This window comes from Grampus griseus (assembly GCF_964374135.1).
Source record: "Grampus griseus genome assembly, chromosome: 11".
In the NCBI taxonomy this organism is placed as follows: domain Eukaryota; kingdom Metazoa; phylum Chordata; class Mammalia; order Artiodactyla; family Delphinidae; genus Grampus; species Grampus griseus.
In genome coordinates, this window is record NC_139005.1 from 56,573,249 (window position 1) to 56,596,495 (window position 23,247).

The window sequence follows — 23,247 nt, forward strand, 5'->3', positions numbered from 1 at the left end:
TGATTAAAGTGTACCGCACAGGTGCACTGCCAGGATGCCCACCACGACAGGAAACGGAGTGTTTACCAAGACATAACACATCATGGGATTAAATTAAAAGACATCCAATTGAGCTGAATGTCAAGGAAACCTTTTTTTCCTCCTCCTAAATTTAATAAATAGATCAACTAGATTATGTATTTAGTCTTCGGTGGTGGTGGAAGGGAAGATAGTGAAATATTTGTTGCTAAGGAGATTTAAAATTAGACAGGTGGAGGGTAGGAATAAATATGTCCTGCATTAGACCAGAAGAACATACAGTTTTCCCTTGTCACGTCCATTTTTATGACTCCGATTCCACCCCAGATATGCCAGGGTATTTACTTTTACAGACATGTATGTTTTTTATGGTTTGAATTCTTGATTTGTTCAATTAATTGCTTTCTCTTTTTGGTCCAGCGATTTGCTAGAGAAGCAGCATCAGCTCTCGCCAGTGTGTGGTCCGCGGAAGGCTGCCGCTGCCCTGGTGCTCAGTAACCTCACTGCCTCACTGAGGCCCTCTTTCAGGCTTAACTGAAAATAGTAACAATAACCCCAGCATTATTACTGTGATGCTTTCTCTGTATTAAGTAGAAACGTGTAGTTTCTAGGACAGTGCCTAGCAAGTTGCAGGCACTAAAACTTTTCTGAATAAATGAAAAGCCAAAAATGAATTTCTTTCCATGTCTGAATGTGCTTTGTGCCCAGCGACGTTAGCTTAAAATTCTGTTTTTCTAAATTTCTTGCTTTTTCTTATTAATACAGGGAAAGTTATTCCTAACAGACACCACATCTCATAAATCTCCGACCTTTATTTTCTCCCTGGTGGTACCGCTGCCACACTCACATGTATGTTGTTCCTTTTCATTTCTAGAAGAGCCACCTGGTTTCCCGAAACAGGGTCAGAGACTAACACTGTCATTTCACAAGGGCATTGAGCACAATGATACTGTGAAAACTTGGAATCCTCTTCGCATTCATTCTTATAAAGTTTTTTCCTGTTTCCATAAACTTCAAAGAGCCCTGGAAATTTTTCCAGTTTGGGTGGAGCTTTACTTAACTATAAATAACTCTTTTAGGAATATTTAATGATTTTCCATTACTATGCCAAGGACACCCATTATATTACTTATGGGACTCTATAGTATATAGCAAAAATATACATTTTGAAAAGAAATGGACTCTTTCTGCAAATGAAGCTGTGAGATCAACAACCTTGATTTCTAATTCTTAAGTTTATTTCAGAGAAATTTGTAGTGAGAAAAAGGCAAACATTCCTGACTCATCTCTCAGATAGCCATGAGGATAACCGTGCAGATGCCTGTCAAATTCTCTCCAGGAAGACCCTCGGAACTGGACCTTGGGGAGGGCAATGCCCACTTTCTGACTCACTGAAATTTGTTATAGTCGAAATAGGCACACACACTGAAGATCAACTTGGTAGAGTACGTAGTGCTTTTTATATTAAATGCAACTGAAGGTGTCTACCCTATATTGTGACCTCAATGATTTACTAAAAAAGGCTTTTGGAAAATTTTATACTAAGCACCACTGAATTTTTGTGTTTTTTAAATTAACGATATATGATGTTTGAGGACATTTCTATAGACATTGATGTTAGGCCCTTTGATCAGGAGTATAATATGCCACCGCAATATTCTTTTAATGGGAAAACCAAGTATGACGGGTGCAATTTTGACTTTTCCAGGAATGCAGCCCCCAAGAAATGAGACAAAGACGAGCACGTGTCCCTTGGGCAACACACACATCCCAGTGTGGGAGGCGGGTTCGCACAGCACACTGTGGATGCAGTGAAACAGTTTCCCATCACTATGGATGGCACTCTGCATGGTGACTAGGTTTCCAGTCAGGAGGGCAGATGGCATGCTTCTTCATAGGGGGAATTCATCACTTCTGTTTGGGTCGTTCTCTCTCAGAACCCTCAGCCCTGCAGCCTGGACTTGCTCAGCAAGTTACATGGCCCCTGAGCTGACCACGTTGGCTTGAACCTCAGGCAGGAGAAAGGGGAGAGACTAACCACCTGAGGGACAACCACCGATGTAACCTTTGGTGCTGCTTGATCGCATCTCCCCGGTCCTTTCTTTTGATTGTTATATTTGTCCAAATCGCATTTGGATCATCTTTGGATCCTAAGATTCATGGGACGGCAGTGCAGCCAAGCCCGCTGTACTCCCTGCTCTGTCCAGCCCTGCCCTTCATCCTGTCCAGTAAGGATTAAAACGGGTAAAAACCACGGCCCCACCACAGCAAGCACCTGCGTACACTTTTTACCAGTCATCCTGTGATACACGTTGAATTAGTTTATGTAGAACAAGCCATGAACACTTTAGTGTGGAAAAATAGTATTATATAAAGCTTAATATTAAACATTATGAAAAAATACATATTTACAGAAGAAACTACAAAATACAACTATGTACAATAATATCTGTTACCTTTAAATTACATAAATTCTTTAAAATTCTCCAGATTAATAAATTATACATAGTATCAACAGAAATAGCTGGCACCTCTGTAGGGCATGAAGCAAGTTTTTAAAAAGAAATCACACAGTGAATAGTTTTGATCCAGGAGATCTCCGGGTGCATTCTCAATGCCTTGAATAACCCGCATCTGAAAGGAAGGACACCAGAATTAGAGGCTGTAGCAGGGTGTGTCACAGTTGTTTCTTCTGTGTATGAAAATGACAAATGGCAAAGACTCACAGAAACGACGGAAACTCAATATGGTTTAGGATGAGACCATCCCAGGTCATTGCATTCAGAACCATAGATTACTAGAACTGGAAAGGACTACTGATTCCAGTCTATCCCCTCTGGCTTTACAGGTGAGCCCACAGACCCAGAGAGGCACAGAAACTCACTCAGGGTTACACGGCTTGTGAATGCTAGTTAGTTCCAGAGCTGTTCCTGAATCCTAATTTTCAGATGCCTGAAGCTAACCGTACCATAGTTAGCTTCTTTCAGGAGCACCCAGGATCACACTAAAAAAAGACTCTTAAACAAGTCAAAACAATACAAAGGAACCTCCAAGATCCTCCAGAGCCCCCTCCATCCTGGAGCTTCTTAAAGAATCTGCCAGGCAAAAACCTCAGTTTACTACACAGATAAATTAGGGGGTAATTATTTACAAAACAAAAGGATTATCTGATTTACAAAGAACTCCCTTCAAGTAGCAGCCCTCTTATGTATGGGTGCTTTACAGGTTATTAACTATTTTACATACTGGCTAGATGGGTGGGTATAGAGGGTGCAGAGAACTAAATAAAACTGAAGAGCATTTAGAAATGGTGATAAAAGAGCTCTAAAATAATGTTTGTCTCCCCCCCACAAAAAATAAATCTATAGGTGGATATTGGTCCGTGTGGCAAGAAACTGAAACTTATGACAACAGCTACATGAGTGAACATCTTGAAGTGAGCACTCCAGCCCCAGTCAAGCCTTCAGATGACTGTAGCCCTGGCCAATGTCTTGACTGCAACCTCATGAGAGACCCTGGGCCAGATCCACTCAGCTAAGCCCCTCCCAAATTCCTGATCTACAGAAACTATGAGATAATAAATATAGAGGTAAACTGCTAAGTTTTGGCGTAATTTGTTAGCTGGTAATAAATAATACAATGTAACTTCAAATTTGCAATTAGCCAATGTGCTAAATTAGATCTTAATGATGGTCCTGAGTAGGAAAAGGCAGACCCTTCATGTGTCAATTAACTATTGTCTGATCAAAGCAGTGCCTTACAAAGTTTATACATACTTTTTACTGAATTTGTCATTTAAAAAATGTAACGTGCTTGTTCTAGGAAATTTAGAAAAAACATAAAATGGAAGAAAAATCATATATTATTTTACTGCTCAGAGAAATTTATTTAGTATTGTGGTATATTTCTTTCCAGTCTTTTCTTTTCCCCTTATGTGTTATTTTTGTTTGTTTTACGTTCTTCGTTTCTTACTTAACTTATTTATGAGAATATCTATACTATTGTAATATCTTTAAAAATATCATTCTTAATGACTGCATCGTGTTCTACTCAGCGGACACACTGTGGTGTACTTAGTCCTCCACTGTTAAACATTTAGATTTTTTCACTCAGACCTTTAACTATGAAAAGCTTCATGCATAAAGCTTTTGCAGTACTTAGGGTGGCAGTAGAAATACTGGGTGAAAAGAACCTATTAAGGACCTTGATACACGTGGCCAAGTTCTTCTCCAAAGGGATTGTACAATTTGAACTCCCAGTTGCTATTTCAAAGCATCCTCCTTAGCACTGAGCCTTATCCCTTAGAAATGTTAAGCCGAGTCCTGAGTAGAGGGCACCCCAGGCCTAGGAAGAGATACCACGTGAAATCTGTGCTCCACTATGGGGGCTCTCCTCCCCACTCTGCCTCTCTTCCCTGTTGCCACTTTGTGAGGGCATTTCCCTCAAGCCTTTGGGTAGAAGAAGAGATGCGCGGTGCACGTTGGAAAAGCTTGAGGTTTTTAATGGTTTCCAGATCCACTGTATTTTGATAAATAAACTTATAAATTAGTGAAGTAAGCTCCTACCTCTGTGATACTCTGGATTCACATTTTCGTAGATTGGAAACAAGGGGTTTTCTTGTTCACTCCGTAGCTTCCTTGCTCTGAGAACATCTCTTACACACTGATGTAGGTATACATACTGACACTATGAAAAAGCAGAAGACATGTCAGAGGAAGGCAAATTTTCAAGCATAAGAAAGACAAGGGGGGGCTTCCCTGGTGGCGCAGTGGTTAAGAATCCGCTTGCCAATGCAGGGTACATGGGTTCGAGCCCTGGTCCGGGAAAATCCCACATGCCGCGGAGCAACTAAGCCCGTGCGCCACAACTACTGAGCCTGCGTGCCTAGAGCCCGTGCTCTGCAACAAGAGAAGCCACCGCAATGGGAAGCCCGCGCACCGCAACGAAGAGTAGCCCCTGCTCACCACAACTAGAGAAAGCCCGTGTGCAGCAACGAAGACCCAATGTAACCAAAAATAAATAAAATAAAATAAATTAAAAAAAAAAAAGTAAGACAAGGGAGTCTCACCAAACCTCAACAGTAATGGGATTCTATATGGTTAGCAAATTTCTTGATCATCCCTTCACTAATGGTCTCTAGTATGTAGAAGAGTGACTGCTTTCTATTACCACAGAGGATAGAATAATGATAATGGGCAGAGAGGTGGTGTTTATTCATCTTTTTTTTCTGTACGTGCGTATTTAGAGTATGTTCTGTGAGGGCCTACAACTATGTCTGGCCATAGTAGGTCCTCCACAAATAGTTATTAAATATACAAATGAATGCCAAAAACTGTGCAATGCATTTTACATAAATCATCTCCTTTGATTATTTTGACAGCCTCATATAGCAGATATAATCATCCATGTGAGTGGAGACTCAGAGAAGTTAAGTAACTGCTTCAAGGTCACATAGCTGAGAAATGGGACCCTAGGATTTAATCCTGGGTGTGTGAGCCCAAACTTCATGTCTTTTTCACTACACCAGTTTTCTTAGATGAAACCTAATGTCATTGCATTGTTGAATGAGAAAATCATTTCACTGCATACTGTGCTATTTCATTCCCTTTTGAGGGGGAGTATGGTGAGAAAAAGGAGGTGTATACAATAGGTGTGTACATCTTGGTTCTCTCAGCATCTGAGTCTGACTCATGGAAGAATCTCAGATATGTTGGCTGACTGCAGAAAACCACAGAGGCTTACACAGTGAGGACAGACCCACCTGTCAGCTCTCTGGAAGCTACTTTTTTTTTTTTTTTTTTTTTGCTGTCCCTTTGGAGAAGGTTGTGCTCTCCTTTGTGCAGCTTTTCTTTATTTTAGGAAATGCTTAAATTCTTTACAAATAGAATGATATTTTTATGCATGGTCTGCCGATGATGGCTCTGCTTCAAGAGATGAGAATTCTTTTAGTTCAAATTTCTAAGCTGCTTCGACATCTCTCCTTGGGTCAGAATTTGAGCGAAGAGTTAACCAGATGTAATGTTTAAAATGAGTTATAAAGAACAAGACAAAACTAAATTTCAAGCTATGAAATCTGGTCACATATCAGAGTTATTTTCATAAAAAGAGTCATGGACACTAATTCAGCACACTCTCATTTCGACCTGTATGAAAACAAGTCTATCCGGAATTTCTGAAGCAAGTATTGTAAGCAGAATCTAAATATAATTATGTGTTTGTGTGAGAAAGTGACAAATTTTGTGTTGCTTTGAAGCCTTATCAGACTCTCCTAGATTGGAAAAGCAATTTCTGTCTCCTCTGAATGTCTGTGTGGCCCATTTACCAGGGCATAGTGATACGGGTCTGGTCGTTGCTGACCTAAGTCACCACTTGGGTGCAGGAGCATCGTGCGTCTTGTCTGTGGTTTAGAAACTAACTACTTTGAAATAGAAACAAGTATAGAAGAGTCAGTGTTTTGGTGACCAAAAGGACACCACAAAGACCTCCACTGACAACAGAAGTTCAGCCATAGGCGGCTAAACTTGTGCATTGGGCCCCCTTCCTTACTCCCAACCGAGCTGTCTAATAAGGGAATGAATGAGTGAGTTTCTGTGCCTCTCTGGGTCTGTGTCAGATGAGGGACCCTGGGCTTGCAGTCTGCCACCAGCTGGCCTAGATGGGGATCTCAGTTTCCCCATCTATAAAACAAGGAGAGCAAGGTCTCTTCTACAGCTAACATCTTTTGACTATTCATGGTTTGTATTAGACTTTGTATTGCTGTCAATTAGATGGATATTGAAAAACATTACTAGACCCTATGTTTAAGGTGATCCATGTGGTCAGCTTTGGAGTATTATCAAGGTTTGAGACACAAAGGGAGACTATAGAATCTTACCTCATCAATGATCTTTAAAAGTGAACAAGTATTTATTTTTATGGGTTGACACTAGGCATTGCCCCTGGCTGCATGGTCATCTACTCATTGGACCTCATCATATAGGTCTGGTATAAGCATTAGATTAGGATATTTCAAAGAAATCAATCAATCATAAGTGAGGCCTGTGTTAATATTAATAACTATTCTCTGCATTTCTGCTCAGAAACCGCGCTCACTTGTTATGAGTGTTTTATGACACCTTGATCTTGAAAATTCAAGAAGAGTACTCTCCTGAAAATGGTTTTTAGTATAGGCAATCATTTTTGTCATCTTGAAAACAATCTACCAAATTATAGACTGACACTTCCCTGTTTTCTCCCATCCAAAGTATAATTCATATTTTCAATTCTACTGGGATACTAAATGAGTTTGAGAACTTAGAGTTTGGCTGTGAATGAGCTCTCGTACCTCTATGCTACGTCTTATTAATAAATTCTTCAACGGTGATCCACCCTGGGCTTTGAAACCAGTTAAAATTCATTAATTTGCCTTGTCTTAAATATAAATTCTTCTTTTCCCTACAGAATACCCCTTTGAAAATGATTACTACTAAAACCTTCAGACTGTTAATGTGCTTCCCACTTTCTTCTTTTCTTGTGAATTCCTTTATTCCTTATTCACATTTCATCTCTCTTCTTTGTTCTTGGATCTTTAAATCTTAAAGGCAGTTACAATACTTGACCTAGTAATAATGGTAGTTCATGTTCTTCAGTCAAATACTGGGTCTATCCTACTGGTAAGGGCAATACATTGATGGTTTCTTTTGGAAAACATACAGTCAAATCGGAGTACAAGAAAGCATTAAACTTTAGAATCAAAATCTACCCTGAATTTCTCCCTGGCTTGTGCTTTATTAAAACTTTCCTTTATTATTATTATTTTTTTGTTGTGCTTCTCTCTCTCTCTCTCTTTTTTAAACATCTTTATTGGAGTATAATTGCTTTACAATGGTGTGTTAGTTTCTGCTGTACAACAAAGTGAATCAGCTATATGTATACTTATATCCCCATATCCCTTCCCTCTTGTGCCTCCCTCCCACCCTCCCTATCCCACCCCTCTAGGTGGTCACAAAGCACCGAGCTGATCTCCCTGTGCTATGCGGCTGCTTCCCACTAGCTATCTATTTTACATTTGGTAGTGTGTATATGTCCATGCCACTCTCCCACTTCGTCCCAGCTTAGCTTTCCCCCTCCCCGTGTCCTCAAGTCCATTCTGTACGACTGTGTCTTTATTCCTGTCCTGCCCCTAGGTCCATCAGAACCATTTTTTTTTTAGATTCCATATATATGTGTTAGCATATAGTATTTGTTTTTCTCTTTCTGACTTACTTCACTCTGTATGACAGACTCTAGGTCCATCCACCTCACTACAAATAACTCAATTTCGTTTCTTTTTATGGCTGAGTAATATTCCATTGTATATATGTGCCACATCTTCCTTATCCATTCATCTGTCAATGGGCACTTAGGTTGCTTCCATGTCCTGGCTACTGTAAATAGTGCTGCAATGAACATTGTGGTACATGTCTCTTTTTGAATTATGGTTTTCTCAAGGTATATGCCCAGTAGTAGGATTGTTGGGTCATATGGCAGTTCTATTTTTAGTTTTTTAAGGAATCTCCATACTGTTCTCCATAGTGGCTGTATCAATTTACATTCCCACCAACAGTGCAAGAGGGTTCCCTTTTCTCCACACCCTCTCCGGCATTTATTGTTTGTAGACTTTTTGATAATGGCCATACTGACTGGTGTGAGGTGATACCTCATTGTCCCACTTTATTCTTAATGAAAAGTAGATAAAGTCTAATGTATGAACTTCACATCATAAAAGATCATTTTTCCTATGTCCAGCCAGCTGGTGAAGCCTTAGTTCCATTCAACTTCACCAATAGCTGTAGTACGAGATAATATTTATAGGATTGTACTTATAGCCTTTCATGGTCTCTGAATGCACAGTTTAGCAGAGGGGCAGGTATGTGGACAAATAACTATAGAGTGATAAACGTAAGACAGAACTGTTTATAAAGCTTCACACATGAGAAGAAGCCATCAGGTTCACTTTGGAGGGAGGAAAATATGGAGCTAGAGAGAAAAAGCGACATTTGTTAAGAATTTGAGCAAAGAAATAGGATATTCAAAATGATGTAAATAACACAAAAGTTCAAATATATTCTGAAAGCTGTGAGGAGTCTAGTGTAGTTAAAATGTAGGGTGCATAGGTCATGGGAAACTCCAGGACAATCCCCCAAATGAGCACTGAGTCCCATAACATCCCACTGTTTCCTCCTCGTGGGAAGCAGATGAGATAGATGGACAGTTACTATCACCTATTGTTCTTTAACAAGTTATTGCTCCGTCTGAGTGTCTCTCTCAGAGTCAGGCTGCAAACATGCCCCAAGCCAGGCTAAAAGAAGGAGGGACACACTCAGCAGCTAAAAGAAGGAGGGACACACTTGCAAACTCCCTGTCTAATGCCTCCTTGTTTAGAAACCTTTGCTCTTTAATATATTTATCAAAACTTGTGAAGCCCTGCACCCCTTTGTCTCTCAAATAAGGTAGAATAAAGTTGAGGTTGACTCTCTCTGCGGACCCAGAAAAGGAATACAGGGGATGTCAGAATGTCCTTTTTCCTTTGCTGGAACCATCACCCACAAGGGCTCAGCTGTGGATCGCACCCCTTTGCACTCACTCTCAGAACCAAGTGAGCGGTGCCGGTTCTGAGCATCTAAGACTGTAGAAGGAGCCCACCTTCAGCAGAGCCTTCAAGCAAGACAGATAATATCTGGATATTGTTTGGGATTTTGTTTGATAAAGGAAAAGGAAAGAGAAAATTTCTATCTTATTGCAATCTTTATACAGCATGATCAAAAGAATTGTTGATTCTGGCCCAGAGAGGGAAGCCTTCCTTAATTTTGACAGACCCTAAAACAGTGGGGATGGGTGGCGTTATGACGTGAAACTGGGGAAATAAGTTGGAACCAGGCTACGAAGAGCTTGAGCTTCATTTTAAAGCAATGAAGAGCTTTCCACGATTTTTATGCAGGGAGTTGACACAGCGAGAGAGCACTTTGGTGGTGGCAGTGGTGATGGAGCTGTTAGGGCAGAAGCTAGAGGCAGGAGAGCCACAAGGAGGCTACTGCGAAGGCCCGCTGGGAGTTAGTGAAGAGCTGGGCAAAGGCAGGGGTGAGAGACTAGAACAAGGAGAAAGATGCTTGGTAGAATGTACAGGGCTTAGTCACTGCTCGGATGTAACTATGGGAACTGCGGGAACAGAAGTCAGATCCCCAACCAGGGATCAAACCTGGGCCCCCTGCAATGGAAGCACGGAGTCCTAACCACTGGACCGCCAGGGAAGTCCCTGTTTACGTTTTTAAAGAAAGATAATGAGTTCGGTTTTGAGGGTTTTGAGTTGGAGATGAGATGACTGTAAAGCTTCCTGGTGGAACTGCCCAGGAGGCAGGTACTCAGGTGAATGCTGGGGAAGGAGAATGAGATTTGGGAGATGTGAGCACCTACGTGGTTCCCAAAGCCACGGGAGTGGAGGACATCACAAAGAATGAAGATGGAGAGAAAGAAGAGCTGTGCCTTGAGGACAGACCCTTGGGAACTCGAACACTGAAAAGGCAGGCTGAAGAACAAGAACCATAGACTCCAGAGAGGTTAGGAGGAGAAGGGGAAGAGAACAGGGGAAAGAGGAGTTATGTCCAAGGAGGAGGGAGAGCTTTGGCATATCGTGTTGCCCCTGCCCTGGAAGTTAGCCAGTGATATTTACAGTAGGGGGTGCCTGCTCTTTGCCAAAATGCATCTCCAGAGTTCTGAGCAGGTGTACAGAAGTGATACATGGCCCAAGAAGCTCTGACAATAACCAGGGAGCCTGAATCCCACCCCCCGCCACACACACACCTCTTGCGATTATTTATAATGTGATAATCTCCTCTTCTCCAAATTACAAATTAAGTATGGTTTGAGTTTGTGAAAATGAAAACAAATTAGTAATGGAACATTGATGCTGACTTTTTAGCAGCATAATTGTAGGATATTTGTTCATTCATTTAATAGATTAAAAAAATATTGAGGTTAGGGCAAAGGAAAACAAGTTCCTACCCTCTAGGAACTCGTAGTCTTGTGGAAAAAGCTGAAGGAAAACAATTATGATATAGTGTGATATAATTCTACAACCCTTAATTAAAGAACAGAGCTAGACAGTGGTCATCAGTGGCTGCCAAAACCGTTAAGCGAAAGGCTGATGGGAAACGTTACAGTGGATGACCATTGTCATTTCATCAGCATGGAGAAGAGACACAGACAGGAACTGCCTCCTGATATGATGCAACAGGAAGTACTCAGCACCACCCACGAAGCATGTGGTGGTAAAAAGGAACCCAGACTTCATGAAGTCTCTAGATCTAATGACCCACTGACAAAAATTATGGGAAATAGAGGAATACATTACCTTACGTTATGAAAAATGGAATACATTATGAGGAAGCAGTCAGCCACATTCAGAACGTGGGAAAATCTATGGAAAATGAACTGATTTCTTTAACAAATAAATGGCACAGAAAACAAATCAGAGGGAGGACTGTTATAGATGAAAAGAAATTTAAAAGAGACTTCAACCAGACGCAATGTATGGACTTTGGATTCTAATGCAAACTAAGTGTAAGAAGCAATTTTTGAGATAATTAGGGATATTTTAACACTGACTAGATATTAGATGTTATTAAGGGATTATGATTAAAATTGTTAGGTGTGATAATGGTACTGTGGTCATGATTTTTAAAGAGTTCTTAACTGTAAAAAAATATATATATAACTGTAAAAATATATATGTAGTAAAATATATAATATTATTAATAATGCATAATATATAAATATATAAAATATAAAAATATATTATATTAAATATATATGTTTTTAAATACACAATATTAGTAGGATTTGCTTTAAAATATTCCAGTGAGGTCATGGGCTGGGGGAACAGTGTATGTGGGCTATAAATGCAAAAAGAACACAGAATACTGATAACTGTAGAGACTGAGGTTTGGACATTCATTATACTATTTTCCCTAGTTTCATGTATTTTTTTAAAATTTCATAATAAAATATTTAAAATTTTATTATGGAATTGGGGATAGAGGGTCCTGGGTGTGGACCCTGCCTGTATGAGGCAATGACGACAGTGTTTTCCCAAACGTGTAACAGAATATGAGAATCTGCAGGATATTAATATGTGCTATACAACAAGGGGATCCAGGGGCTTCCCTGGTGGCACAGTGGTTGGGAATCTGCCTGCCAATGCAGGGGACACGGGTTCGAGCCCTGGTCCGGGAAGATCCCACATGCCACAGAGCAACTAAGCCCATGCACCACAACTACTGAGCCTGCGTTCTAGAGCCCGAGAGCCACAACGACTGAAGCCCGCGCGCCTAGACCCCATGCTCCGCAACAAGAGAGAAGCCACCGCCATGAGAAGCCCGTGCAACGCAACGAAGAGTAGCCCCCGCTCGTCGCAACTAGAGAAAGCCTGCGCGTAGCAACAAAGACCCAACGCAGCCAAAAACAAATATAAATAAATAAATAAATTTATTTAAAAAAAAAAGAAGGGAATCTTGGGGGGGGTCAAAGCAGTTTCAGCAATAGTGGGCTCAACCAAGCTCGAGGGGAGCCTTTGCTGCAGGACATCTCCGTTTTGTGGAGCATGGCCACCTGCACAGCTTTCATGTATCCTGTGACTAACAGGGGACATGGTAGCATGAAGAACTTTTCACCTTTTTGACCATAGGCAATTTTTTTTCTTTAATAGAGGACTTTGCAGAGCTACTTGGGAAACACAAGGGCAAGAGAACTTGGGCCTGGTAAGGCAATGATACAGAGGAATGACAGGCTTGGTCTCTCTGAGGACATAGATTTGACTCTGAGGCTGTGGGGCAGGGCACGTGGGGCTTAGGGCTTGTGATTCTCTAGAACAGGGTTCAAGTCCCAGCTCAGCCACTTCATAACGGTGCAAAGCCCTTTAGCCTCTCAACTTCAGTTTTCTAGCCTGGAAATGGAAAATAATACTTCTCTCATCTGGTTTTTTTTTTTTTTTTTTTGGTGAAAACTTAATGAGATAACATGTTCAGAAATGCCCTGCAAATGTCAAAGGACTGTATAAATGGAAGCATTTATCCTTCACAATTAATGTACACTCCTTGGTGTGGGGTTGCAGCTGGGGTGGGCTGAAGGAGAGAAGAGATTAGAATCTGTTTCCTCTTTACTAACTGAAGTTCTTGTGCTCAATCACCAGCCTATCTTAAAATGACCTTCATGATGAACTAGCTGACCTTTCTCCATGTTAATGCATTGATTAAAAAAAAAAATCCATTTTTCTTCCTACCCACCTAAAGAAGATGGGCAACCAGTTCAGTAAAGATAAGAATATACATCATCCTCAAGGTCACTGAAATTTGTTTCAAAATAAAAAGTCCCAGAAAACATCAATATTCAATTCTCTTTCTTCTCCTAAAGAGTCGTAGTTCTTTCCCCTTATCAGATTAAAACCCTGGACATTTTAGAGGAGGGAGACAGACAGGCTGGTCTGTGTCCTTCAGCCGGACTCTTACCTCAGTCTGGACCATGTGAACCCTGTGAAGTCTTAGGTCATGCACTGCTCCATAAATGTCCACAGAATCTTTGGAATCTAATTGCTGGAGGATTCGGTCCAATGCGATAAAGGTTCCAGTCCTACCCACACCGGCACTAGAAGAGAGCGTAAAGAAAGACTGAGCCTTTTTAATTAAACTGGCCTTTCTGGACTGCATCCAGAGACTCTAGCACAATCTTTCCTTTCCCTTCCAAGTTAGAGGAGACTATAGGAATACTTCTTTCTCTCAATGTGCTCTCTCAAAGAAATATAACCCAAGGCTCTGGCCTTCCATCTTTCCTCCTTCCTTCCTCCATCTTCCCACCCGGCCAGAGGTAAGGACTTGCTGTGTACCATTTCCATGCATGCTTTCATACTCTTCCTATATTCATGTAAATCCACACACAATATATTCTTTCAGTGTGTTTCCAAAATTTACTAAAATGGTAACATGTTTTATGTATTCTTTTGCTAACATTTCTATTGAATATTTTTTTGAAATTTGTCTACATTGTTACATGTAGGTCTAATTTCTTTTGTAGAGTTCAGAAACCACCACTAATCCATTCCCTACTGATAGACAGTGAGATCATTTTTAGTTTTTCTCTATTACAAACTGTGTTGCAGTGAACATCATTGTGCACATGTGTGGGGATTTCTCAAGGGTTGATATGTAGAAGCAGAACTGCTGGATCATAGCAATATGAACACCTTCAGCTTTACCAGGGATTGTCAAATTGCTCCCTAAAGTGATGGCACAACCTGGGGATTTTTGATGCACATATTTTAAGATAAAGAAGAACAGTTTTTCAGTGGTATTGGGTGAAAATGCCCGCCATTCTTTAGAAAGCAGGAAGCTCTTGAGAGCCTCACGTTCCTATTAAAAGCATCAGGGTTCCAATGACATATAAAAGCTGGGCTCCTAGGGTACTGGGCAGATTTGGAGAAAATGAGTACATTTGACATTTCTCTTACTGTAGCAGTTCCCTGCTTTTTATTTATTAGTGCCATTCAGTTAGGGCTATCAGAGTGTTTCTGCAAACATTAATTAGCTAAACACCAGGCTCCCCAGGGAGAAAGACAGTGACAGACTGCTTGTTAGCTTGATTTTATGGACGTACAGACTGAAGCAAAGACAAGTCAAGAGAGAACAGAAATTTAAGAGCAAAATTGGGTTGCCACATATGGCAAGTACCACTTGACTTGGCAGGAAGTCTAGAGCAGGGATCCTGAAGGCTGGTTAGGTTTTACACAGGTGGAGGAGAGAGAGAAGGCCATTCCAGGAGTAAGAATGGTAAGAGGCAAGGATGAGTGTGAGCTGTCTCCTCCCTGGCTACAGTGGGAGGGGAGCCTCTGAGCATTTGGATAGGGGGGTGAGATGGGGCCTAATTATGAGGGACCTGGCAGTCACAGAAGAACTTTGCATTTGCTATAGTAGGAAAAAGAGCAAGAGGGAGAGAAAGATGGAGAGTGAGGGTGAGAGACAGTGCAAAGGAATGAGGCTGGAGAGGAGGGGGTGGAAGAGGGTGGAAGAACATCCCCTGGGCCTCTGTAGACTGGTTGGGTAGACAAATCCTCCAGCCACTAGATTCTTCAGGCTTACACCCTTATTTCTACTCCTGGCTGCCACTTTGTTGGCTCCGGGGGGCGGAGTACCTGCAGTGCACCGCGGTGGGCCCGGCCCCCGGGGTCCTGTTGATGTAGTCCCTGACAGTTCTCACAAACTGGATCAGGGACTGGGTGGTCTCCGGGACTCCGTGGTCTGGCCACACCGTATAGTGAAAGTGGCGGATGAGTCTGTGCGCGTCCAGCTGTTCCTCCTGTAAGAGCAGAGCGACTAATAAGAGGAACGGCCCGAGGCAAACCTTCAAATTTGACAACCGTGCCCATGCAGGGATTCCTATGAGCGAAACTACAGGAGGAGAAACCAACAGAAAATAGGATTGACGGGTGTTCTTCATCTGCCCAAGCTGTGTTATTAAACGAAGTCAAACAAACCAACATACGCTGCATATCCGAAACTCCCGGATGGTCCACTCGGGCAGCACAGACTCCGAGAGCATCTGCAGGATGAGGTCCCCGTAGTAGAGGGAATCCTGGTCCGCTGGCCAGTAATGGTCACACTTTACCTAGAGGAAGGCGGGCAGGAAAAAAAAAGTGAGTCCGGAAACGCGCCTCCTCCATGAACCTGTACTTTCCCTCCTCGAAATGTCTTCCTGAGTTGGAATCCAGGGTGAGCTGCTGAGGCAGTCTGACCATCTTTTTCGCATTAACCTGCTCATGGCCAGGGCTGAAGCTGGGCTGCTGCTCCAAGTGAAGGAGAGACACCGTTCAAGGAGCAACACCCCCCCCAACCTTTGGATTCATTTTCCTTTCAGGTTCAGTGTTCTATGGCTTTTGTTGAGTTTTTATTGATTTCCTCAGCATTTCAATTCCACTAGCACATAAGCCATGTCTTACAATTTCTCGGTTTTGTTTGTTTTTCTGAAGAAAGATCCAGTTGCGAAGAGGAAGGCATTGTCTCCCTGGCCCTTTTCTGTTTATATTTTGATATCGTTGTCCCAACCTGGGTCCAGTGCCATGTGACCTTTGGAAAGTCAGCACATTTAGCCAAGGTGGAGACAGGCGAAAGAAGACTGTGGACATATAATTACTGCGCACAGTTACTGGGCACTTCATGTAATCTCTCTTTCTAATCCTCAAAGTAACCATACAAAGTAGAGGATTATAAATGCCAGTACAAGAGGTTTGCTTAGTTTGCCCAGATAACTACCTTACTTTGTTTCTGCAGACACAGCCTAAAAGTCACTTCCCCTTCTTTCCTGAAAGTAGGCACAGCGCCAGTGACTCGGCCAGTTTATCTCTTCTCTCCATACAGCAGAGAATGGAGCAGACGAGAGGCCAGGTAATCCTTCTGTGTCATGGGCGCTTCTGATAATCCCAGTTGTCAAATGCAAACATCTTTGACTGAAACTTCAGACCCAGAATCAGAATTGGGCATCACCTGGGTTTACGATAGAGCCTTTTATAACCAAGTGGTTTTAATTCACTAACAGTGTTCTTACATGACCCCTACTTGGCTTTTACGGTCTTTAACTTCTTTTTATTCTTTTTTTTTTTTTTTTTCTGTACGCGGGCCTCTCACTGTTGTGGCCTCTCCCGTTGTGGAGCACAGGCTCCGGACGCGCAGGCTCAGCGGCCACGGTTCACGGGCCCAGCCGCTCCGTGGCACGTGGGATCTTCCCGGACCGGGACACGAACCCACATCCCCTGCATCGGCAGGCAGACTCTCAACCACTGCGCCACCAGGGAAGCCCTGGTCTTTAACTTCTGATGGAGATGGGGAGTAGAATTACACCAGGTGGAGGAAAGCGAGGTTGGTATGTCAGGAAGACCGTTTACTCACTCGGCCCTTCTCCACACACTGGGTCACCATGACGATGTTGTGAACATTCTGTTCCCACGCCATTTTCCAGAAGTCATCCTTGGTGCCGGGAAGAGGTCCCTGAGTAGCGATGTATTCTCTCCTGAAGTTGTTGCCCTGCAATGAATTTACAATGTGGAGAGTCAGAAACAATGGGTCTCTTCACAACTCTAAACAAAGGGTTAGCTCTGTAGATTAGGTGAGATGTAAGTCTTTGCCAGGGCCCTGACTTGAGAAAAAAGATACTAACACACGTCAAGGCTTGGAAGCAGGAAGGACAAAGGCCGGAACACTGAACTACTGTTAAGAGCCAAGTTGTTTTTTATTAGGTTGTGTTTATTCTTAAAGGCAGTGGAGGACTCAGGCAATAATTCAGATAACACTTCACCCTCAATTATGAGTGTAAATATATATACTTGTGTGTATGTGCGCGCGCACGCGTGTGTGTGTGTGTGTATGGACTGTCTGAGGAACTAACATTGATCAGGCTCTTTCCCTATTTAACACAGAAGAGTCTTAGTCATTTCAGGTACTTGACTTTGGGTTGTTGGTAAGAGATACCATGCAAGGGAAACTTAAGGGAAGAGAACCCACTGTTTATTGAGCATCCACCCTATAACATGTTGTGGGTCAGGATTTTCACAGATCTTATTTAATTGTAACCACAACTCTATGAGCTAGGATATTTTCACCCACACATCCTGCACTCCAGCAGCGTGGAATTACTTGCAGATCCCAGTAAAAGCTCTTTCTCTCTTTGCCTCTCCTCAGGGCCTCTACGCTGTGTCACCTCTGCCGCCCCCATCCCCGCTCTACCCACTGCCTCTCGTCTGGTGAATCCTTATTTATCCTCCAAGTCTCAGCATGGTGCCTGCTCTGCTGAGCCTTCCTTTATCTTTCTTCCTGTTGGAGGATGTTCTCCCAGAAGCTCCTGCAGCAACCTATAGCCTCTCGCTACTCAGAGAGTGGTCCTCAGACCAGTGGCACAGGGATCATCTGGGAACCTGTTAGAAATACAGAATCCCAGGTCCCACCCCAGTCCTGCTGAATCAGAAGCTGCATTTTTTTTTTTTTTTTTGGCCGAGACGTGCAGCATGTGGGATCTTAGTTCCCCAACCAGGGATCAAACCCGTGCCCCCTGCAGTGGAAGCACAGAGTCTTAATCACTGGACCGCCAGGGAAGTCCCGTCAGAAGCTTCATTTTAACAAGACCCGCAGATCATGTGGATATATGTTAATGTCGGAGAAGCACCGTACTAGCCTGTCAAGGGCATCGCCCACCTTGTCATTTCCTGATGCCACAACTCTGCTGAGAGTTCCCTGAGGGTTAGGATTCCATCTGACCCTCTCCTTGTACACAGCTCAGAGTCTGACTTACAGTTAGCACTTTACTATATAGTGTTTATGGAGTGAATGGAGGATTATTTGAGGTAAATATTATCCTCACTTTTTTTGGAAAAGGAAATGGAGGCCCAAAGAATTGACATAACTTGCCCGAGGTCCTAGAGTCAGCAAGGGGCAGAGATGGGATTCAAACAGGGTCTGTCTGACCTTAAAGCTTTTTCCACCGTAGGTGCTGTAGGAAGCTGGAGAAATGCTAGCCAGAATCTGAGCCCAAAGGTTTGACACAACTTTTGAGTTGTGTCTGTGGTTTTCAAAAATCCACATAACTTTGAATCAGCTTCCCTAGCTAGGCAGCCTTAGCCGTGGAGGTCTAGCTTCCTCAGGGAGCTCTAATCTTGACTAAGGGCTGCAGAGCGAAAATGACCTTTGAAAATGCCTCCTGGGCTCATTATAATCATATGTGACTATAGCCATTTTGAAAACTGGGCCTTAGCAGTGATTGAATAGGACAGCCTGTGTTTTACGGCAATCAGACATATCTTTTTTTCTCTAAAACTGACATGTTTCCAGACCTAAGAACGGTGGGAGCGTGTTGGAGGAGGGTTGTCTCCAGCATAGCCACCCGTCAAAGCTTCATCCCAGTTACTACGGCCCCGTGGTTGGTTCACTTACAGGGATGTAGCTGGCATTAATATAGTCAGAGCATGGGTCATCATCCACATGGGACAGCTTCACTCGAGAGGCATCATCTGCAAGGAAATTTATTGACAGAGATTTGTCCGCGAGTCATGGTGATTCTCTTACTGTTTACAGAATGCTTGGTATTTGATGTGCGTGAGCTCTGACCCCCCTGACAGCCCCACAGGGGAGGTAGTCTCATCTCCATTTTGCAGATGAGGCTTAGACAGGATCACTAACTTGCCTCTGGTGGCACAGGTGGCCCAGAAACACACAAGCAGACGAGCCAAATGCTCTCTGAAGCCCCCTCTGTGCTTTCCTTTGTAATACCATATCATTTGCCCGACGGAGTGGCCAGCTCCCTTTCACTGCTAGAATGAATACAGTCCAGAAAAACTACCTTCTATTGCTTCACCTAATTGGGTAAGGATAACATATAAATATAGTACATATATAAATAAACAAACAAACAAACAAAAATATATATAAAATTGCTAACTACAGACTTTAAGTAAACCCAGCTTGGCCCTTATTGTTAACCCTGTTACTGCTCTTAGGCCTCTATAAGGAGAAGCATTAGGACCACATGGTGAAATGTCAACAGCGTAAGAGGCCTCTCAGAGCCAGAATCTCAGCTGGTTGTTATCTCCCTGGAGGGAAGTGCAATAACATACAGGTCATTTCTTTTTAAAGACTTTTCAGAGCCTCTGATCTCCCATATCCAGCTATACCATATTGCTTTGCCCCATTTTACTCGTGGAAAAGAGAAAAAATGGCTAGAGGAAGACAGTATTACAAATTTCAACACAAAACTTACAGGGCAATATATTGTTGTATCGATTTTTCCCTCTATTCTCTGGCAAGAGTGCAATGTCACATGATTGGTTTCGACCCACGTCTTTTAGGTCCTGTTAGGTCAAAAGTAAGTTTGCAGGTGAAGAATGTGAGATAGAAAAGGGCAAATCAGACAGTCCCTGAGATACATAATCCTATAACCATATGTTACACTAGCTGCATTTGTGGAATGTCTCCTATCCAACCTCTGTGCATCAGCTCTGATCCCCACGAGAGCCCCACAGGAGGTAGTCTCATCTCCATTTTACAGATGAGGCTCAGACAGGATAATTCACTTGCCCCAGGTCACACAGGTGGCAAAGCTGGGAACTGAATCCAAAGCCTGGGCACTTTTCACCAAACCACATTGTCTCCCAGGCCAGCAAAAAGCCAGCTTAAATAACTGACAGCAATCTGTATAAAACAAACGCATGAAAGATGCTCAGCATCACTAATCATTAGAGAAATGTGAATCAAAACCACAATGAGGTGTCACCTCACAGCGGTCAGAATGGCCAGCATCAAAAAATCTACAAACGATAAATGCTGGAGAGGGTGTGGAGAAAAGGGAACCTCCTGCACTGTTGGTGGGAATGTAAATTGATACAGCCACTATGGAGAACAGTATGGAGGTTCTGTTCTGTTTTTTAGTTAAAAAACTAAAAATAGAATTACCATACGACCCAGCAATCCCACTACTAGGCATATACCCTGAGAAAACCATAATTCAAAAAGAGTCATGTACCACAATGTTCATTGCAGCTCTATTTACAATAGCCAGGACATGGAAACAACCTAAGTGTCCATCAACAGATGAATGGATAAACAAGACGTGGCACATATATACAATGGAATATTACTCAGCCATAAAAAGAAACGAAATTGAGTTATTTGTAGTGAGGTGGATGGACCTAGAGTCTGTCATACAGAGTGAAGTAAGTCAGAAAGAGAAAAACAAATACCTACGCTAAAATGTATATAGGAATCTAAAAAAAAAAATGGTTCTGATGAACCTAGGGGCAGGACAGGAATAAAGACACAGATGTACAGAATGGACGTGAGGACATGGGGAGGGGGAAGGGTAAGCTGGGACGAAGTGAGAGAGTGGCATGGACACATATACACTACCAAATGTAAAATAGATAGCTAGTGGGAAGCAGCCGCATAGCACAGGGAGATCAGCTCGGTGCTTTGTGACCACCTAGAGGGGTGGGATAGGGAGGGTGGGAGGGAGGCACAAGAGGGAGGGGATATGGGGATATATGTATACATATAGCTGATTCACTTTGTTATACAGCAGAAACTAACACAACATTGTAAAGCAATTATACTCCAATAAAGATGTTAAAAAAAAAACAACTGACAGCATTGGTTTGCATTTGAAGTTTGTCAATTCTTTCTTACCATCTGGTCTGGGTAGTGCTTTGTCTGCTGTACTATTCCAGAGATCAAAATGGCCTCTGAGACTAGGTGGTATATTGTGCAGGGAATGGATTCAGGCACAAAAGAATGCTCAGCTGAGACCTCAAGTGCCAACCTAACTCCTGAGCCCAATCAGCCTGTGATTCCACAGTGAAGGCTTGGAGGGAAATCCTGCTAAGGACCAGGGGTGCTAAAGCATCACTGCCTCTGAGCTGTACCTCGTATTCCTTGGACAGAAGGTAGTTGGAGTCGGCCTGCAGCTTCATGAAGTGTCCTTCAAACTGATTTACTTTTATGGGGCTATAGTTAAAAACATAATAGAAGGAAAAGAAAATTACTGAAGAACAGGGAAAATGCCATACCCAGCCCCAGTTACATTTCAAAAGCAGATAATACAGTAACTAATGAGTTCTCTCTCTTACCAAGAAGTCTTCCGGTTACTGTGAAGAAAAGCCAAAAGGAGAAAGATCTCATTAGCAAATGTCATGTAATACAGTCAACTCATCCTTCAATAAATGAAGTGAAGGAAAACGTGCTCACCCTTTTTGGCCCAGGTTCAAGTGGACAGACAGTGGTCGATCCCGACGAATACTCAGGCGGGCAGAGGGCCTTTCTCGACCATGGCTGCAACCCAAGGGAGAGGACTTATATTCTGATTATGAAATAATTTAAACAAATGTCTCCATGTATGGTAAGGCTGTGCATGTTTGTGCAAATATGGATTTTTCAGTACGTGTATATTTTACACTCAGCCAACATCCCTTTGAGGGAGGGAAAAGTGAGGGAGCACATAAAGAAGAAATAGATTTTTCCCACTCGGAAACCATCCTGCAATAGCTGGAGATTTGTCTTCTGGTTTTTGGCTACAGGTCATAATCACTTCCCACACTCTCAGTAAAGCTTTCTATAAACACACACACACACAGAGTAAACCTTAGAGGCAAGACACGACTGGAAGAGAGAGGACGTGCCAAAAAAAAGAAATTCCCTACGAGAAGAGGGCATGGCACTGGGGTCACATGCTGTTTAGTTCTTTTTGGTCCCTTCTTAAGTTAGCATGGCAGATATGAGCCACAAAATGGAGATGTCAACCATACTTTTCAGCATATTTCAGAAAAGTATTCGGGCACACAATTTGCAGACATCTCTGTCTTCGGGAGGTAACTGAACCACACACACGATTTTTTTTCCTGTGCCAAAGGAGCTATTTCACATCCAAATGAGGCTACAGATGGCCCCTCAGTCATTTGGTGAGGGCAAGACTCAGCAGTGGTTATGTAGAGAGGCTGAAAAAAGTGAGTCATGGTTTTAGGGTTTGATTCTTGTTTTTCTGAACAAACAAAGGTGATTTAACCTGGAGAAATTAAATGATTTTCCCCTCCTTACTTTTCAGGCTAAAGAGCATTTTCAGTTGCATCTTTAAAATTGTGGACCCAATTGCCAAAGGGATCTTTGTACTCACCTGGCTTTCTGTCTGCAGATTAATAAGGCAACAACAGCTACCAGCATGCCAATTAAGAACAGACCAGCACTCACACCTTCAATAACTCCAAACAAAGGCTCTACAATAATCCAGAGGGCAACAACAAACCCAGGTGGGAAAATTAGTGTTAAAGAACCAGTAAGATAGCTATTGGAACCCTATCTCCCTAGGAACGTTATTACAGAAGGATTCAAACGATGGCCACACTAATGCATTTACTATCGAAAGGCTAAGCGGTACGCAGCTGAACAGATGAGACATTGGCTACTACCAAGTGACAGCAGGTTGGTCATTATACTTTTGGAGTCAATGGTGTTCAGCTTATAAAGGAATTTGGGACTTCATCTATGCTTGTATGTAAAGCTTTGGGGCACTTGAGATAAAGGCCAGCAGTTTGCCACCAAGGTAAAGATGCTATTTCACTTGTATGAAACGTGTTTTACAGCATCTGGGACATTGGTAAATCCAGTGAATGGCTCAGAATTATTTTAATGAAATGCCATT

At 42.5% G+C, this 23,247-nt stretch overlaps 1 protein-coding gene across 3 annotated transcripts in view; it reads right to left on the reverse strand.

The window, feature by feature from the left end:
• Positions 1–1,234: 1,234 nt before the first annotated feature.
• PTPRB (protein tyrosine phosphatase receptor type B) overlaps positions 1,235–23,247 on the reverse strand; it is a 113,547-nt gene continuing 91,534 nt past the window's right edge. For 2 of the 3 annotated variants that reach the window (XM_082665632.1, XM_082665634.1), the window contains 12 exons: positions 22,723–22,822; positions 21,801–21,884; positions 21,683–21,700; positions 21,479–21,560; positions 19,822–19,912; positions 18,999–19,075; positions 16,965–17,099; positions 15,565–15,687; positions 15,215–15,378; positions 13,539–13,674; positions 4,584–4,704; positions 1,235–2,652 (listed from right to left, as the gene is read on the reverse strand). In XM_082665632.1, the coding sequence (XP_082521758.1) occupies positions 2,630–2,652; positions 4,584–4,704; positions 13,539–13,674; positions 15,215–15,378; positions 15,565–15,687; positions 16,965–17,099; positions 18,999–19,075; positions 19,822–19,912; positions 21,479–21,560; positions 21,683–21,700; positions 21,801–21,884; positions 22,723–22,822 (1,154 nt within the window). In that variant the 3' untranslated portion in view covers positions 1,235–2,629. Of the gene's footprint in view, positions 2,653–4,583; positions 4,705–11,418; positions 11,453–13,538; positions 13,675–15,214; positions 15,379–15,564; positions 15,688–16,964; positions 17,100–18,998; positions 19,076–19,821; positions 19,913–21,478; positions 21,561–21,682; positions 21,701–21,800; positions 21,885–22,722; positions 22,823–23,247 lie in introns of those variants that run through there. The other variant, XM_082665633.1, reaches the window with a different exon arrangement.